The 20,939-nt window shown below is 37.6% G+C and overlaps 1 protein-coding gene across 2 annotated transcripts in view; it reads right to left on the bottom strand.

Annotated features, from left to right (window-relative positions):
- raver2 (ribonucleoprotein, PTB-binding 2) overlaps nucleotides 1–20,939 on the bottom strand; it is a 63,500-nt gene that overhangs the window by 21,106 nt on the left and 21,455 nt on the right. For both annotated transcript variants that reach the window (XM_086089648.1, XM_086089647.1), the window contains exons 3-5: nucleotides 7,548–7,855; nucleotides 6,961–7,125; nucleotides 802–993 (exon numbers count right to left, since the gene is read on the bottom strand). In XM_086089648.1, coding sequence (XP_085945774.1) covers nucleotides 802–993; nucleotides 6,961–7,125; nucleotides 7,548–7,855 — 665 coding nt within the window. The remainder of the gene's footprint in view (nucleotides 1–801; nucleotides 994–6,960; nucleotides 7,126–7,547; nucleotides 7,856–20,939) is intronic.

Genomic DNA, 20,939 nt, shown 5'->3' with positions numbered 1-20,939 from the left:
TTTTTCTACCACGATAGTGAGTTTATATTTTGACAGTAAAAAACACAAAACAAAACAACTATTATGATGCAAATAAATCTTCAACCCGCTAGGAAGCCATTCAGGCCTGTAACACACATATATTTTGAAAAAAAAAAAAGAATAATTGGGTGGGTAACAAAATAAAATGAGGTCACTCACTCACTGTCACTAAATCTACAACGGCGTATTAGTGCCACACGCACACGCACACACATATATATATATATATATACACACATACATATATATATACACACATACAGTATAGAGGGGCGGGGTAATATTCCAAGAAAAAGCTCGTAAATTTGCCAGTTAAAAAGTTACAACAAAGACACGTAGCATAGCTATAGTCTAATGTGAGGATTCGTTGGTGGTTAATGGGACACCGTTTATAAAATGGAAAGGCAGGATGGAGACGGATTCGTTCTTAATTTAAACTTCACTCGTCATATACACGGCAGCTAGAGCAACAACATTTCCTGATTCCCTATCTGCTGACCAACACTCAAATCTGCCACTTTATAAAGTCGCAAATTCACGAGTTTTTTGCTCGGAATATTGCCCCACTCTCAAAAAAAAAAATATATATATATATATATTTATACATGGCCCTAATCCACCGTCGTATTAAATCACACCCTCACTCCTGCAGATTCATGGTGACGCGTTATGACATTTCTTCTATAGTCATTATGATTTGTTAGTACATTTGCCATTTAAGGGCTTCAACTTGTAAAATGAAGAACTTCCGCAACTTTTTCGAGTGCACTTCTTACTCACCATACCCTGGGCAGCGATAAGTGCAGCCAGAGTGCTTCTCCCTGAGGTGCCGGGGGTACAGAGTGACAGACGGACCTCCTGTGTTCCCACCAGTTTCCTGTCCATCTCAATCAGCACAGACTCTGCTTGCTCCGCACACTCATACTCCACCACACCGAAGCCACGCACCGGACTTCCTTCATCCTGAGCAAGCTGGGAAAATAATGATATAATATTAGCATAACACATCAATAAGCGTTTTCAGTTTTTATTTAAAACAGCTACTATGTGATATGTGTCTAATCTTTCCTTTAAAGGCCACTTGTGACCATAGATGACAATGGGAACCTAGATTGACTGAGAGCTTCCCCTTCTTCAACCCCTTCACAACGACAGACCGATACAGAGTCTGCATCACTGGAAACGCTGCACCAATCTGCTTGTTGATCTACCTTCTATCTTGTCCATATTCATGAACAAGAAACCAAAATACCCCTCCACATGTCGGCAGGATATCATTCCCCGATCTGGAGTGCACTCCTCCCGTTTACGACTGAGGACCATGGTCTTAGATTTGGAGGTGCTGATTTTTATCCCAACCGCTTCACACTCGGCTGTAAGCAGCTCAAGTGAGAGGAGCTCATGAAGCCAATAGAACCACATCCTTTGCAAATATATGATGCAAAACTTAGGCCACCAAATATCTCAATACCTCTGCTGCATCTAAAAATTCTGTCCAGAATTGGACACAAAGGGCATCCTTGGTGGAGTCCAACCGTAACTGGAAATGAATCCGACTTTCTGCTGGCAATGCGGACCAAACTCTGACATCAGTTGCACAGGGACCGGATAGACCATATCAGGAGGTTTGGTACCCTATACTCCAGTCCCAATACAAAAACAAACATAATTTTGCTGCTAGTGTCATTGTAAGGGTGGAATATCTGATCTCAAACCGTAAGACGTTTTAAGAGTTCAACGGTTATAAATAAATGTTAAAAGGGGTAGGACATGATAAGTTTATGCTTCTTCCTACTCCTTTTCGAACATGTATATGTAAATGTGTAGCTCACGATTGGGTGAAACACGGTCACATTTTCTTATGTTGCTTTCGTTGCTTGAAAGTTGCGTTTGTTGTTTTGTTTGATATGTTTTTTATTTTTTGTCTTTACACATGTACTTTTATAATTGGTTAGTTTTTTTCTTTATATACATGTTTGAAATAAAAGTGAAAATAAATAAATAAATAGTTAGATATACCATGTAAGATCAGAGTCTATTGCTGACCAGCGGCTCTGCTTTCCACTAAGTAGCATTTTCCAGCTTCTATGAGGTAGCTGAATAATGCAGGGAAGCTAATGGCTACTAATGGAATATAATGGGTGATGACATGTTAATGTTTAAAATGTCACACAGCCTTTTGTCGGTAGAACAGAAGAATATAGTCACTTCTCAGAGAATACATCCATTCTTTCTTAATACTGTTCGTAGTTGTTTTTTGTGAATTTCACGTCCTGTGCATTTACACTGAACGAAATATTTTTTTCTATTGTATCTATGAGTTTGAATAAATATCAGTTGGGAGCGATTGTACTGAGCATGACGGCTAATGACTGTTAGCGCCCTTTCTCAATCTATCAAGGGGACCAAAATTCCCCTCCCACCTTGCATTCACTCATTTGGCGCTTGGTGCCTCCGGTCTGAACAGAAGACGCATGGAGGGAATAAGAGAGGGAAATGGATATGTGTGTCGAGGAGTGGGTCGATAGGCCATTATCATCAGCATACATTAAACAAACTGCATGGAAATGATGTGAATCACTCTCCCACTTCAGGCATCGATGAATGGATGGAGACAGAGGAAAAGTACTAGAGGAGGAGATGGAAAAAAGGTTGGCTAGAGCAGTGAGTGGGAAAGAAAAACTAATAAAAACATACTCATTATTATTCTTGTGTGCAGACGTGAGAGATGGTGGGTAAGATGTAAAACTTATTACATCACCATTTATTCAACAAGGTTTGAGTGAAAATTTCATAAGGGCTATCAAATTTGTGTGCAAGGCTGAGTAACAAAAACTGAGTGAGCTGTATCTGCACTCAGGTTTGTAAACATTCAATTTCGTTTTTATTTCAATGTTCTAATTATGTTCACAGTGATGGGTGTGGTGGATATATCAATTAATGGTAAGCTATGCTTTTTTATACTGTTATTTCCATTCAAATTATTATGAAGCTGTTGTTCTACCTAAAGGGAAATAAAAGACCTTCTTAAGGTGGAAGTGTCAACCACTGAATATCTCAACTGTGAATAAATGGTAATTGAAAAATGATTGGCTACCTCAATATTCCGTTACTTTAATCATTTTCCGTATAAAGGAAGTCAATATTTATGTTGATAACAAATGTATGCTTATGACAACCACATTGTTTGATACACTGCAGGGGTCACGCCCAATGACCACATGAGAAGCCCATGTGCCTATTCTCAAAAATAGCTCACCATTGATGGGACAATATTCCTTTCCAAGGAATTTTGTGGAAACGATCATGTCAACACTTGCAGAGATTTACAGAATGTTGCAAATGTATTTATCTCTCCCTTCCTAGATCCTTTAGATCATTGTTGATAATTATGAGAAATCAATAACATGGTCAGTGTTTTCACATAGATGAATAAAAGATTAGCATAATTAATGATTAATAATAAGATAATTGAGCAAATTTATTATTTCAGAAATGTGTATCAAACTGATAGGTCTTCACATTAGTCAGTACCCAAGAAGTCGCTTTCAGTTTCAAAAAGGTCAATAACCCTTGACATACTGTATATGTCAGTCAGTGCTGTCACTATCGAATATTTTTAGAATCGATTCATCTATTGATTATTCCATCCATTAATTGACTAATCGGATTCATGTTTATTTATGCATTAAAGTGTATAACAAAAGCATTTTTTTCCCCCTGATTACTTTTTATTAACCAGTGATTGTGTTCATTTTGTACTTCGTATTCGTATAGTTGACAAAAAAAAGGGGGGGGGGGGGATATTACCGGTTCGGTCATGCATTGTTTTCCAAAGTAAAAACAAATGCAATTTTGTTTTGTTTAAAAAAAATAAAAAATAAAATATATATATATATATAAAAAAAAATAAACAAATGCAATTTTGATTAAACACAGAAACGATAATCAGTCTTCTTTTATGAAGGTCTACAGAAATGATTGAACAATTACTGTTACTGAAATCAGAGGATTTGGACATTTTTAAGTAAAAAAATGGCTCCAAACGATTACTCGATTATTAAAATAGTTGTCAATGAATTTGATAATCGATTACTCGATTAATTTTGACAGCTCTAATGTCAGAGTATTAATTGGATTAATCCGACACGAGCAGAAAACAGACACCGACAGATGCCTTTAGCCTTTCTGTTGGTTAGCATTCTTCACTTTTGAGCTGTCCACAGTGCACAACCGAATAAATGTGCTGCTCTTCTATCGAACCGATTGATAGCTATGTTGAGAATGAGCTTCAGTCTGATAAGTCTCCTCATTGTACTTCAGAAGTACCTCAGGTAACTTTAAGTCAGGCAGTCAACAGTCTTTGCTGGGGCATGACGTAACAGACTGTAGCAACTGGAGTTTTGTTGAATCTATTATAGGATGTGGGGTCAACAGGCATACCGTTGCAATGTCAGCAGTCTTACAGGGACTGTGATTAAGCTTAACAATGAATCCTTCAATTTACCAGTCAAGTTATTCATCACGACACCAACCAGCGAACAGTGTGTCTGATAGCTATTGACCTCGTGTTGTGGTCCCAGACATGAAATACTGACTGGTAGGGATAAGACATAAAAGAGCATGTCATGACATTCTATATTTACTCTTAAAATTAAACCCTTAAGTCACACCTAGTGGTTAAGGTCAGCTATTTTCCCCCTCAAACCTTCGCATCCTTACTTAACATCTCCATCCAATCATAATTCCCTCTCTGTTTTTTTTTCTTTTACCTTGTGCTCTCTCCACCTTTTCAGGCTGACTCAAACTAAACTGCTGTCTGAAGGGCCCTTTCATGGGTAGCAGATTTATAGCTCTCAGGGTGAAGACGGCAGGTTAAGTGCACTCTGATCACAAAATGTGACAAGGCTCTACCCAACTAATGTGCAGAAAGGAAAAAAGGCTTAGAGAATCAAACGGCTTATTCCAATACAGAGCAAATAAAGATGAAATGTGAAAAAATGCACATGTGACCCATTTAAGTGCTCTTGAAGGAGCAGAAGTCAGTAACAGAACCCAATGATCATAAAAATTTGCATATCCACAGGAGTATTACAACAAAACGAGGCTCCCTTTTACGCCACCTGCTAAAGCTGTTTTTACTCCAATGTGCCTTGATGATGGTGCTGAAATATAAGGAGAAAAAACATCAAATTTAATTGGTCTTTTTTTCTCTTGCCATAGGTCTTACGTAACTACAGGTAAATTCATTTGATCAATTAAAAAAAAGTTTTTTTGCTTGTGCTACTACTAAATATTCTGCATATTTGACTTGTCCAAGATATGAAGCTGTATTTTTGTGCATTCCTGCGCATGATTTCACAAGCCTTGAAAAATAAAAAAATGCTGTAGTGCAATAATATACCGTACACACATGCATCATACACATTCAAAATATAAAATCAGTGAGCCATAGGTCAAAGCCTACTGGCTATGTAACAGTGAAACAACATGAGCTCAACGCCCACAAAGCACCATGGGACTAGAATGGCGGGGTTCTATCGATTTTTATGTGGGAGAGGCCAGAGGGGTGGGGCTAAAACTGGAAAGGCAATAGATGACATATAGTGAGTGATGTCAAAATGGCTAGGTGGGGGTGGAGTGGATGAAATAGAACAAGGTGGTGTGTAGCGCAGCTGAAGTGAACATTTCAAATTTTACATCACCACCTTGCAGCAGAACACATTAAGGAATAATAAAGAACGAAGTGGATAGAAGTTCTAATATTCAATAATAAAATTAAAAATTGAATTTAGAGATGAAGGTCAATTTAGGGCTAATTAAAACCGAGATAAATGCATTTAAAAATGTGAAGAAAACATAAGAATATTTGATATAACTATTTTGAATTGGATATACTATAGTGGTGATAATGTTACGGCTGGTGGGTGTAAACAATCATGAGATTAAAAACACTAAACTGGGCTCATAAATTCACTTGGCAATCCATCCAATGCATCCAATCTGATCTCCAATATATCTAGTCAACAGGTAATATATCACTTAACGAATATTATAACATCAATATTATTTATACATTATACATTTGAATACAATCACTACTGATGACAGCAGTATTCATCGTCATCTCCTGATGAAACACTTCTTTTAGTACTTGGTCAGGTAGGAAGGAGCAGTTTGTCAGCACAATTTAAAATGCGGTAGAGCATAAATTAAAATGTTTGGGTTTCCCACATCACTTTCTGCGCAATAAGCATATTAGTAGGCAGTTTAGGAAAGATAAGCTTCTGATACTATTCTAAATTTCGCCCCACTTAGGTGGGTGTGACAATCTGTGGTATTTTAACTTTTAGCTTTAAACATTGAGTTCATTGGTTATAAGCAGATCAAGGCAAAAACTACTTATTAGAGGTGCAACGGTTAATCAACAACTAATCAATTCTAAAATTAATCGATTATTTTAGAAACCTTGTTATATTTAAAATTGTCCAAATTCTTGTAATTTCAACCTCTCAACAGTAGATTTTCTCAGATTTCTGTAGTCCTCTGTTATAGAGGACGGATTATCTTTATGTTTTTTCAAAGTCAGACATTTGTAAACATCTGCTTTTACTTTGGAAAACAGTAATCAACATTTTTGTCTATTTTCTGTTATTTTACGGACCAAACAATTAACAGAATATTTTTGCATTGTCAATTTGAAATAAGGTCCTGTTTTGGAATGTAGGAATGGAAATTACAATGTGTGTTCAAAAAAAAACAATTAACCTATTATTAAAGATGAACCAATTATTATTGCGTTTATAGAGGTAAACTGCAAGATGTCCCCTTGTGGATGATGTAGTCAACCATGTAAGTGACGTGGGCAATTGGAGACCACCTTGCACCCACGAACCTGCGTGCGTGCATGCATGTGAGTGCTTTTTCTACAAGGTTTACCTGGCAGAAGACCGGTTTGTAGGTTTCTGAGAAGATCTGGGTCATCTCTTCAGAGTCACAGAGGTTCAGAGGCAGTCGGTCCACACACACACATTTGGAGTGCAGGTTCTCTTCCTGGCTCAGCTGGTTGACGTCCATCCATTGCACCATCAGTAAGCGATCGCCCTACAAAATCACAGCAAATGTTTCTTTCACATCCTCAACTGCCCTCAGCAGTTTGTCACTGAAGTGCTTAGGAATATACACTACTACAGTATTTGTAAAAAATATTTGATGCTTCCACCAATTTAGGCATTTTCTATACACCTTACTGGCACATTCAATAACATCCTTGTCTTGGTGTGTGGGAGGAAGCCTACTTTCAGCACCAATTATCCCCACTGTAGAAAATAAACTGAGGATTAGTTTTTTTCCTTCCATTCACGATATAAGGTTTCCTTTTCTGGCAATACATTCAAAACAAAACTCTTGAAGGCCTACTTTTTCTATTAATGTCTAGTAATAAGACATTGACAATATAAAGCTTGGCATCATTTATTATAAAAATAAAATTAAAAAAATCACACACAAAAATCTGCTCAACGTACCAGTGGTCGTCCCAGCAACTCAGAACGGGCCCGCGAAGCAGAGTCTTTCTTCATGTACTCAACAAATCCATAGCCTTTGGAGTGGCCCGTCAGGTCGCTGTACACCAGAAAGGAGCGCTCGATGTTTCCGTAGGAACGCACCAGCTCCTCAAACTGCTGTGCAGTGAAGGTGTGGGGCAGGTTGGTGAGGCAGAGCAGGGAGTCTGTAGGCTGCAGGGTGACATTGATCAGGCGTCCCCGGACAGTGCTGTGATGGAGGGAGCGGATGGCATCCTGAGCCTGGTCCCCGTTCAGCAAAGTCACAAAAGCTGGAGGAGTGGACATTATGGAGACAGCCACAAAGGAAAAAGACAGACAACAAAAACCAACACAAAGAAATGAAGGTACAGACCAAAACAGATGTGTGAGAGACAAACAGACATTTAAAGCAGACATTTGATGGAGGTTTGTGGCAAATTCACAACGAGCATGCACATGAAAATAAAATAAATGACAGCTCAAATGTGGAAGAAGAAATTGTGCAACATGCAACCAACAGCACAGACAGTCATAATGACAGACAGACAGTTACACAAAGAGAAAGACAACACATTAGCGAGAAAGCCAAAAGGGAGCCACAATGTAGGGGGAATACACTGTGACACACACACTTATACTGTACAAGTTAACCAAATTTGAAAATGACATGCCAGAGAAACAGTCACATTTACTTGAGATCCTTGCATATGTTTACTACAATAATTGAATGCATGTGAATGCTCAGCGAGCCAGATTTCCTATTTATGGTCAATTGAAAAATGGACTAAGCTTTATATAGCACTTTTGACACCATGTGCTGCTCAAAGCGTCACATTCACCACGCATGTTCAGTTGTGAGTTAATTGAAGAGTTTGGGCCAATGCAGTAAATGATACGAGTACATGATGCGTACTTGTTCCTGGTTGACTTCATGTCATGTTGACACTAAGTCACGCCTTGATTACGGTGCATATTGTTGGGTATTTCGTGATGAAGATCAGGTCTTATACACACAGTATGCTTTTCATGCCCCAGATCAAACGTTTAAAAAAATAATAATAATCTGAAATTGATTATATAAATACAGTATTAAATAAGATGCTACCTTGCGATTGACTGGCAATCAGACCAGGGTGTACCCCACCTCTCGCTCAGCTGGAAAAGCTCTGGCTCACCCCTAACTTTAATGAGGAGAGAAGGGCAGTGACTTGTAATTGTTGTTTTTACCTGTCATATTCAACTTTTGAGATGAACTGACCCCAGCCTGTACATGAACATGTCTGTCTGAGCACAATAAAAAAATAAAAAATAAAAAGCCCAAATTCAGTTCAGTGGGCAATCGAGTATAAGTTACAGTTTGGTCTAAAAACGGACCTATTGAAGGTATCCCTGTACCAGTAGATTTGATGCAAGATGAAGATGGTAAGACTTGCAAAAAGAAACTTCACTTTCTGTATAGTTCTTCCTACCTTAATCATCACCCCAATGGCAACTGCACCTATCGATTGCGCACTATTGTCCTTTTAAAAGTCATCTCCCTGTCATACTCCCGGACTTCAGCATTTTTTTCTTCTTCTGTTCTTACATCACTCTCATCTCTTAACCCGCTCCATTTTGAGTGCCTATTTCTACCTTCAGATTTCGCCTTCAATCAAATCAATTACTTCAAGCCTCATCTAATACAATTACACTTAAAGTACCACTCCGGCCATGATGGCCCACTCTCTTTATGTGTTTTTTTATTAGGGAAAATTATATTGGCATGTATTTTCAATTTCATCCATTTGTTTTGGAGAAATTCGTAGATAACCTAGCGTAACTGTCGGCCTTGCCTTGATAGCTGCGTGTAGCGTGGGGAGCTAATGCTGCCTGCCTGGAGTCCAGCAAAAATTGTGCCATTAAATGTCTAAAAACGGAGAGCAATCGACAACAAAATTAATACGCACATTCCTTCTCTTATCCACGCCAACCTGTAAAAGTAAAAAAAAAGAAAAAGAAAAAAAAACCTTCAGCACAAGCACAATATTTTCGTTTTTGTGGCGGTGATGATGATGATGATGGCGTTTTTTTTCTCATAGGAGCTCACATTATGTCCCAAATATTGTGCCGATTGCTTTAAGTTTTCACAGATTTAAGGTGACAAGAGTAGGAATGTGCATATGAATTTTGGGGACCATTAGTTACCGTTTTCAGACAATATTACGATGCTTGCTTCCTCTTGAGACGTTGACAGGGTGTGATGCAGAAAAAAGTATTCCACGCCCAAAAAGTGTAAATCACTAAATATTTTTTTAGGGTGGGGGTGTCTTTTTTTACATAGAGATCTTTCATATAAGTTCCCATGTTCAGCTCATTCAAGTGTCCCCTTTAAAGACTGGATGTCTTACACTAAAAGTCCAATCTTCTTTTAACAGAGTGTACGAGCTGACATTAAGCATTATGAGGGGATGGAACTGTTTTCTCTCTCGTTTGACTATAATTGGAATGTAGCATGAGAAGCGTAGGATGGTGTAAAATTCAGCACAATACTTTTTCCAACAGTGAAAAGTGGACGTCAGACTACAAAATATCTTAGAAACAACCTTGTAAAAAAAATAGAATTCCAATTAGTGAGTGGGCAGCAAGTAAAAACAACAAAACATGAGACAAAAAATGGAACATTTTGCAGAATGTTAATATGGACTTGCTTTTAAGCACATCTAAGTTTCTCTGTGGAGTGATTTGGGCATTGGGAAGGGAATGAAGTCAAATGTTAAAATCCTCTCGACGGTGGCATTTCCAAAGTTACAGTATGTTCCCTGTTGAAGAAACTAATTAAAATTAGGGGAGTTTCAAACAATGTGTTAGCCCCCTAAAGCCTCAAGAGACTACTCTTCTTGTTTTATGCAAGGTGGCCCTAATGATAATTACCCCTCATGTTAGCCCAAAGGTTAGGATAGGTTTCATGTGGAGTCAGGAATCTCATTGGAATAACATGTGATTGGGCTAATAAGGAAGGAAACTAATGTGAATAAACTTTAATACCATGTCATCACATTATCTTTATCTTCTATGTTTTACAAAACTTTTTTAATATGGTAACTATATTTATTATTTATTTATTATTATTTATATCCCATTAAAATATCATTTGCAAACACAGCTTGCCCATAACTGTATTACAATAAGTTACGAGAGGAAGCCTGAGGCTTCTTCCAGAAACAGCAGCACAAGAAATTTCAAGGATGAGGCGGTGAATTTCAGGCAGTGGCGATAACTGCCGGCACTAACTTCTGACTAGCAACAAAACACCCGCAGCAGTCATGTTGGAGGACAACACATTGTTTTGTTCCATTGAGTTGGTTTTGAGAAATTTAACTGATTGCCAATCTAGAAAAAAAAAAAAAGTGAATCTGTTGTGCAAATCCTGTTGCGTCTCCTTGCACGCAGGGGAGTGTTACACAAAAAGAAAAACTGTCGTTGAAACATCCACATAATTGTAAATAGTACCACAGTTGCACACATTTGTAAATAGTTTGCCAAATTGTTGTCAAATTGTTACACTGTTGAATGTAAATAAACGTATTTTGCTATCAAAAAACACTTTTTCATTCTTGGTGGTAGTGTTTTATAGAAGTAAAGCACTATTTAGGTGTTTGTGGCATCATTCATGGACAAAAAGAAGTGTAAAATTCACTAGAGTGCATGAAATAATATCGTTTCACTAAAAGCTTGATTTCTCCGTATTTTGGTCCAAAACAAGCGCATTTGGGTGAAACTAACCATTTTCTATTGTTGATTACTAAAGAACGGAATAAGGTAGAAACAAACTTTTTTTTCTGATGAAAGATGAAGGTTCAATCTTTCATTTGGTAGTATGTGTGTTTCCATAGTCCAAACAGAAAATTTTCTGTGGACCTTGAAAGATCAGTCAAAATGCTTAAATCGGCTGGCACTCACAGCATCCCTTTTCTGAAAACGTCTGGCAGTCAAAGAGTTTTAAAATAATACATTTTACAAAATTATGAAATTCACTAACTTACTAAACTTACTGTTACATGCATAAACATTGTGCCAAACATAATGATAACCTTTTAACAGATCATCTTATTAGCAAAAGGTGAAAAATTGCTTCTAATTGCGATTCAGAGCTGAATCGGCATGCAGACAGCAGGAGGCCAGATACGGGGTTTAGAAACTTTCATATCATAAAAATGTCAGCCTGACCCTTTTTGAAGTGTCCTATTGAACCAGGTGCGACAGGACTGAAAGGATACATTCTATGAGTTTGTTCCTTAACAGTCTCCCATGCCCACAAAAACGCAGACACACAATGTCATGAATCATCTAACAAAGAAGCTCATGAGGATGTTTTTGGCTGAAATGCAAATTGTCCTGAGATCACAGTAAGCACAATCTTCATGCAGACCCGCCTAGGCCATTGAGTCTCCCACATTTGAGGCACGGATCTCTATAAATAAATACATTTGTTTATTTATTTATTTATTCATTCATTTATTTATATCATACTAGCTATTTTAGTGTTGTGAAATATTAACCTTGAGTTGTTTATCACTAAAATATTAAAAATATAGTGTGATTTGTTTGATTGATGGCCTGTCTTATCTACAACAGCCTATCACAGCCTAATTGAAATTAACTCTTTTTTTTGTGCGGCATTTTGTAATGTGGCATTACTGTAAAATATGGATGTATTTTGAAATAAAGAGAGCCAAGGAAATAGCGGTAGAATGGCACATGGGACAGTGTAAAACTGAACATAAGCATAAAAACATCTTATGTCGCTTAATATGTTAAAAAAAATGCAATAATTTAAGTTGTCACCAAAATGTGTGTGGACATCTCTACTAGCTATACCCACATTAACGTCTAAAAATATCACAATGATCGATCTAAAAAAAATATTTTATGGACGAAGCACTTTACCCATTAAGCGAGTAGCTTCTATATCGCCTCTATGGAGGAAAATGCTATAGCTATAAAATAGGTAATATTGGGTGATTGTTCTAACAGAGGTTGATATGCACATATGTAGGTAGAGATAAATTTTGGTCATGACTGATCAGTTTTCGGACATTAAGCAATATTTAGCTTTCATGCATTACACGTTTTGACTGTCCCTGGCATAATCACAGTACAGCAAGTGGGGAGGGAGATATTACACTTGGGTTGGCAACTAAGGAGCCATTTGAACCTTTATTCATAAAAGAAACCACAGGAGCCACAGACCTGTTGGATATCTAAAAAGAAGATTGATATTAATTTCCTATTTTTCTTTTTATTTCCAGGTGAACGAGGTGGGCCGTTCAAAGTGATATCCCCACCATATAGGATGTGGCCATTTTAGCCATAAAATCGACAAAAAATATTCATAAAATTGAGTTACAATGACAATTAAAAGTAATGATTTGATATTAATCCAATGAGTTCGCAATTAATGATACATCCTAAAGGAGCAAGTGAAGGCATCTTCACAAATTGCTTAAAATTTGCCATATCCAATACGGTTGTGGCATCTTAACTCAAGGCTACCATCCTTCTCAGTTCTCTCTCAAGGTAGGATCTATATATGTACTATAAATATTGTTTATGGTAATACTTGCCAGCACTCATCGGCCAAAGGTGGCAATCAGCAACATCAAACATAGGGATCAAAGTAAGTACTGTAGGTAATTGGACCCCATGTCTGTTTTCAAGTGAATCACCTTTAATAGGGTTTATCTCAAATTATGTCACGTTTTCCTCATTAATATACATGAGTCGGACAAAATAATAGCGTAGGACACACACGTACACATCATTTTGGAAGGGAACGACGTCCCAGGCGTGAAATTTCAACATCGACAAACACGCTTTGGAACAGCTTAAACGGTGGTTGACATGCAGAGACCTCAAAATGGGCGGAAAGAAAGCAGTTTTCGTAGAACGTAAGATTTACTGTATGATCGTTGCTGCCACTCCGGTGCGGTCTAGATGACTGCTAATATCGTGTTGGTCGGTAATTTTAACGAAAACGAAACACATTAAAGTCACAATTTGGGTTGTTACTTCTGTCTAGTTACTTTGGTTAAAATGCCGTGGTGACACAGTGACCACTCACATCTTACACTGATCAACTAGCATGTTGTTGTAGGCATAGTGTTCTATAGCGCTGATACTTTATATTAATTTTCACATCTAAGCAGCAGTGGCTTCCGTAAGGTAAACTCGAGGTATTTTTGGTGCATTTACACTATAGTAGCTAGCATGTTGTAGCAGGCAACTAGCAAGGCTAACGCTGAGAAAGCAGATGATAAATATACCTGCAATCGATTGGTTCTGGATTTTTAGCTGCTGGCCCATTTGCACAGACAAAATGTAGAGAGCACATATAGGTGTCTTCGGTGATTTTTTTTTGTGTAAATCACTGCCGTTTAATTGTACATGCTTGAACCCATCGGCCGGAGACATTCCTCTGGAAACTCCTTCATTCCCATTCCCAGTCCCATATCGGCAGACACCAAAGCAGCAGAGGTTTGTTGTAACTATAATACGTCTGTTAAGTATATTTATGGTGTTCACATGTTTTGCCTAGTACGAATACACTTCCTCATTCGCCTGCCTGTGTTCCTAGTCCGAAAATCAACTGGCCACGCCCATGCATTGTTCTAAAAATAGTAGTTTGGACGTAATTGTAAACTTCTCTATTAGTAAGGGTTACTGAGGCACTTAACTTTTTAAAAGGCATGCTATTACTCAAATAAACCAGAGAATAAATCACAAGTCCCTCATTTGTGGTAAAACACCTTCAAAACTAAGCTGATAGCCTATACTGTATAAGACTCATTAAAACGTGAGCTGCAGCCTTGATGGTGCTTCTTTGAATTGCAGCGCTTCAGAGACCCTCATCTTGTTTCCCTTATCTGCACATTTATTTCTCTCAGCCCTACTTCAGCACCGCAGTAAGCACAAACGTAAACACTTGAGAAGAACTGTATCCTCCTCTCATCCTTGGAGCCTTTTGTCTTTAAATACGTTGGACCTCCCCCACTCCTCTCTTTATAGCCACCACTTTCTCTTGATTGTCTTCACACTTGTTTGCACCATTGTCATCTGTCATTGCACAGACATGTAGACTGGAACCAAATCAAGAACAGTACTTTATTTCTTGGAAACCATATGGGTTTAAAAAAATATATATATATTTAGGCAACAATTTTGAGTATGCTCAGCACATCACAGCCTAATTGAAATTAACTCTTTTTTTTGCGCGGCATTTTGTAATGTGGCATTACTGTAAAATATGGATGTATTTTGAAATAAAGAGAGCCAAGGAAATAGCGGTAGAATGGCACATGGGACAGTGTAAAACTGAACATAAGCATAAAAACATCTTATGTCGCTTAATATGTTAAAAAACTGCAATAATTTAAGTTGTCACCAAAATGTGTGTGGACATCTCTACTAGCTATACCCACATTAACGTCTAAAAATATCACAATGATCGATCTAAAAAAAATATTTTATGGACGAAGCACTTTACCCATTAAGCGAGTAGCTTCTATAGCGCCTCTATGGAGGAAAATGCTATAGCTATAAAATAGGTAATATTGGGTGATTGTTCTAACAGAGGTTGATATGCACATATGTAGGTAGAGATAAATTTTGGTCATGACTGATCAGTTTTCGGACATTAAGCATGACATGGGGAAGTAGGCTGTTTCTATTGGGACTAGTGTTGTTGATCACATTCAGTACTCGGCAGAACTATGACATTTTGGTCCCAGTTTTGACAGTCAATTAGCTACATTAACAAAGGCAAGAAAGAATTGGCAATAGAAACAAAGCTGTCACAGTGATAATAATGAGAAGTTTTTTTGGTGTGTATTAGAATTATTTACTTTCCTTGACAGCCAGAGCACAAGTGGCCCACTGAATTGAAAAACACACAAATGGGAAGCTTGAGCGGAAACAATGAAAAATAAAATTTTGCATGTGTAGCCTGTACTAACTTATAATGCCATGAAAATGTATTTGCATTCTTTTCACATTCTTATTTCTGTCGTGAAAAGGTGGATTTATTTCCAAAAGAAAAACTAAAAGGTGAACTAGGAATACTGACAAAAGACCAAAAGGTAGCTACAAAGTAACAGACAAAACACACAAGGCTAACAAGGGCAAAGACAGGACAACTGACAAAGACTGAGAAACATAAACTAATGATCCAACAAAGGCTGCAGGGAAGGAGGGAATTTAGGCCCTGTTCACACGGAAGCAAAGCCGGTTTCGTTCCTCAAAGAAATCTTGTAAAAGTGGGTTTCATTTGATGTCACGACAAGCGGCCCAACCCCAGATGGGGGGGCAGGAAGCAATTTGTCCATTGGAAAAAGCTTAGAAAATGTCGAAGTTTTGTGCTGATTATGGCTGTACCAACCAGTCTAATCTAGAAAAAAATAAAAGCTACTTTTGCATCCTGAAAGTAGTAACCCATAAAGAATAAGAATAGAATAAAATAGAGGGCATGCGCACAGCGAAAAACAAACCAAATCCAAATGCGTTTATATGAGCAAGAATTCCAGTTATGCAAGGAGTAACCCAGGGGTCTTGTTCAGGTTTTTAAAAAACTTATAAAACCTTGTAAAATTCTTATTCGAGTTTTTAAAAACCTGAATAAGAGCATATTCAGGTTATTGCACGGGTTTACATGGCCTAAAAAAACTTGAATATTGCCAATATTCAGGTTTTAGATTATTGCAATAACCCTTTTAAAACCTGAATAGCAGTGGAAAGAAAAAAAAGAAATCTAAAGGAGAACAGAAAAGCTACCCTTCATTGAGTACACAAGATAAACCAATGAGATTTTTGCTGGCATGTGCAGTCTTCTTCAGTGAATAGTGCAGTGACGAACACAAAGGTTTCCATTGAACTGCTGGGACTGCCAGGATCACCCTGACCATTGTACTCTCATATCCGTTCCACAGTGTTGTCCAATAACTACACATACCTCTGCACTTGTGCTGTGCTGTGGCAAGTAAGTCACACTGTGGGGTGGGTCTGTCACGTGTACAGGCTGGCTAACATCTTAAAACTACTAACTAAAAATGCAAATATGTGTATTCGTCCATCTTTGAGTTTTTAATTCAAATCTTACAAGCAGGGACAGGCTAGGGTTTAAACATTAATGAAATACACATATACAATGCAGCTTAACACCAAAATAACACTATTCCTACAGTGAAGCATTTTGGTGATAATGCTTTTGGCTAGTTTTTTTTTCTACTAGAACTGAGCCTTGGTCAAGGTGGTGTCCAGAAATTATCAACTGCTGCTAGCACCTTCAGCTGGCTTTTCCAGCTGCCAGCCTCAACACACCAGCAAAATAACAATGCCTAGTGGACTACACATCAACGACTCGACTCATCCCAGTAGCCTACTGGACTTCTACAGCTGCCACAACCGGTTGTGCTTTTTTAAATACCTTTTATTTTTAAGACCTAATGAAATACAAGAAATGGTTGGGCGGTGCTGACGGATCAGGGCTCTACACTAACATTTGCACTGGTATTACTGGCGCTACCAAGTTTTTCAATGTTGTCAAGATGTTTACACTCCCATTAGCGGCTAGCTGCTAAGCCGGAGACTTGTGCCATATCATACAATGACAGCGTAATTAACTAGCGGTTTCTTGCCATCCTTAATTAGCAATTGAATAGGATTTCGGGATGGCGTTGTGTTGATGTTGGTTGTCGAGAGAGGGCGATTCAAGCTAGCCGCGGTGCCAGGTCACCATGCGCTGCGAAGAAGTAAAGTCAAAATTCAAACCTACAAAGGCTACTGCATTGATGCCCATGTATTATTTGTTAGGCTTTTATTTTGAAGTCGACCTTTGCAGCGCGTGGGTGCCTGGCGGTTAGTTTGAGTCGTCCTCGCACTTGATCTGAATGTCTCTATCCATTTGCACCACTAATTAAAACGTGCACCAGTGCTTTGCGACCAGATGAATTTGTATTTATTTATTTTTTAAGTTAAATTAGTCGCCGTGTGTCGAGCCCTCAATATTTAAACATGTCAAGTGCATGTCGGCTTTCAGCAATTACTATTCTCGTTCGATGTCATGTGTACTGTGCACGGTGACCGCCGACATGTGCCGATTAACATTTGTCGATGGGTGGAGGTGGGTGCTGACAGAAACCATTCACGAAGCTGCTGATGATGTCTGGTCGTCTTTTTCACTATCCATGCATTGTAACGTCGCCAGCCTCCAACCTCTAACTGCTTTAATTGGAAATTCGAAGGAGTGGCGGCTATGGTTTAGGAATGGCAGGCCGTCGCTCCTGAATGAATGGAACGTAAACTCTGCACTTAATGGTCACGATTTTAAAAATTCCTGTCAACATTTAAGGTTTTATTTTATTTTTTATGAAAAACATTGTGGGCTGCTGGTGAACTTCTTACCACCAGGCTTTGTGTGTAAATGATTACTTAATTGAACAAGTCTGGAGGTAATCAGGCTGGAATGTGGTCAATGAAAATGGATTCAGCTTACCAAAAAATGTGATTAGCCATTTATTCATTATTTAACAAGGATATAATTTGAGAAGAGGGCAAAGACCTATTCATGGCACTGTACCTCCTGTTTGGCCTTTTCTATCTCTACTTTCAGTTTACGTATCATTTCCCTATATTTTTGCCTTCTCTTCTCAGTCCTCTCAGTGTCCCACTTCTTCTTGATAGTCATTAGAAATTAATGACTAAAGTTAAAACTCATTAGACATTACGGTTAGATGTGCATTTGCTCTATATGACAGTATTACATCCGACTGACTGGATTTTCACTTAAAGGTTGCTTGCAACAACGGAATTTGTTATATGTCGAAGAGCTACATCCATGTCAGTACATTTGCAGCAAAGTCATATTTTACGACTAAAAACATATTTGCTTACAGTATGGTGTGGAAAGGATGGAAAGAACGTAGATGAGGACAAAAATAGTGCCGGTAAGATAGTTTGAATGTAAGACCAGAGAGCATAAAGTATTAAAGCATGGAAGGGAGAATATGACTGACAAAACAGTAAAACTGTAAAACTGAGTCGCGTGTATATTGCAATGTGGGTGTTGCAAAACAGCCGCAACAGCCTGGAGGAGAAACACAAATGGAAATGCGGGGATATGTACACACTCACAGCATGGCATGCTGAAACATGCACATTAGCAATGACAGGAGCACTGCAGGACACTTTCAAAATGACAGACATAAACACTCTGATCATTATGACCTAATAAGTCCAACTGCAGAGGCCGAGTGGGAACTGATATGGTCAATGAGGTGAAGAAGCTTCTCTGAGAACTACATTATAGTGAGAGTAAAGGTACACTCACTCGTTTCAATGCAAGCAGTGTGAAACGCGTAAGAGATTTATGCTCTATTGTGAAGGGTCATAAAATAACTTATCCAATAAAAATGATTAAAAACCAAGCTGACTTTTGGTGGGTGTGGGATAAGTGAATGTACACTACAATGGTGGCCAGTTAATCATATCATATTAAGTATCACATACACATAACCAAAACATACATACGATTCGAGAAAATATTTGAACTTACAAAATGTCCGATGGGAAACATTTTTGAAATATGAACAAACTTGAGGTGGATCTCGGTTCAGATTGTTTGGCATTTAAGGCTCCAATGTACTTTACCCTTTAAACGTCACCCAATAACTTAGCATTGAAAACATTGTCCTTGTTCTTGCTTCAGTGTGCTTTCGTGTCTGCATTTGTGAAATAAGATGGGGCTGTGGGGACTTCACACCAATTATAAAATAGTCTCAGTCTCATGAGCACACATAGAACATGCAGTTTCCTCAAGAGGAAGGATGCCATTACAATTTGATACCTTCTTGTCAGCAGTGTTTTCATTGCAAACTACAACAGGAAAATTCCTTCATATTCACCTCACCATACATTTTATACCACTTATTAGGGTTAGTCATTGTTAAGAACCTCACAATTTATTTCAATTTAGATGATCTACATTGCAATACAATTGCAATTTGATTTCAATTCTCCAAGTTGAATTTGATTTCAATTCTCCAAGTTGAATTTGATTTCAATTCTCCAAGTTGAATTTGATTCAATATTGATAAATTGTTCCAATATTGATTTAGTAATGAGTAAAAACACACAAATATGAGTAGCTTTTGAAACATTGTCATGTTACATTTTTGCAGGGATTTAAAACATGTGAAAATAAGAAAAAAATGCACTAACTTGTTTGTGCATATGGAGCACAAAAGTAAACAAAAAACATGACAGCTCTATATTGAAAAAGTAAAGTCTAGAAACTGTCTCGATCAAGACACTCAAAATTCGTAGTTTATTTCTACAATATTAAGTATTATAAATATATTTAACAATTATAAAAATCATTCTGAAATTTGGGGTAACATATATATCTACATACATCTCTTACAAAACAATAGGCAGAATAATTTAAGACTGACTAATATGAGCACACAAGAAGATTATTTGATAAATTGAGACTTCAAAAATTTCTGGATATTGTTGAATTTAAAACGTGTCTCTTAATGCATTGAATGTTTTCACTGTGAAATGAAATATTCTACCAGGCAAGTTAATCAGTTCCAGCGAGTGCATGTAAGAGCAACATTAAAAACTTTTCACTGTGAAATGAAATATTCTACCAGGCAAGTTAATCAGTTCCAGCGAGTGCATGTAAGAGCAACATTAAAAACATACTGCTTTTCAATAAAAAGTGCCAAATTGTGGAATGAACTAACATCGAAACTTCTGAATATTAAATCACGCTCATATTCTTTAACGTGCATCTAAATTTATTATTTACTCTCAATGAAATGAGAAGTGATAGTTAAGTTAGGGGTCAGTCTGGAAGTCCAAGAGTCACATGTAGAAAGGGCACTCTCTGCAGACATAAAAAATCCACAAAAATTGGTCGGTGCAAAAATGCATCCGTCAAAGCTATTTTAATCATTTAAAAAAACATTTTGGCACCCGGAAGTTTCAGGAACCGATGCGATTACTCATTTAATCGATGGAATAATTGAGAGGTTAATCGATTACAAATTAGATTCATTTTTAACAGCCCTATTCAGGACAGCAACTTCTGGCATGTTTTCGTGTTGGTATTGCGTATTGTGGTTTGAGTGGAGTGTCTGTATCATGTTCTTAACCTCAGGATTTCCCACAACTCTCGCTGGACCTTGCATTTGAATGCGGCTAGAGACTCTGTACCTTCTGTGTGCAAACAGAGCTTGGTGGCAGTTTTTTAAGTGGAATTCAAAAATGTTCATTCTTATTTTATTTTTATATTTAATTATTATGAAATAATTAGACTTGTATTGTGTTGAGATGTAT

Source organism: Leptonotus elevatus, chromosome 11, assembly GCF_054856555.1.
Source record: "Leptonotus elevatus isolate MCC_2025b chromosome 11, RoL_Lele_1.0, whole genome shotgun sequence".
Classification (NCBI taxonomy): Eukaryota; Metazoa; Chordata; class Actinopteri; order Syngnathiformes; family Syngnathidae; genus Leptonotus; species Leptonotus elevatus.
This window is presented reverse-complemented; position numbering and strand designations above follow the sequence as displayed.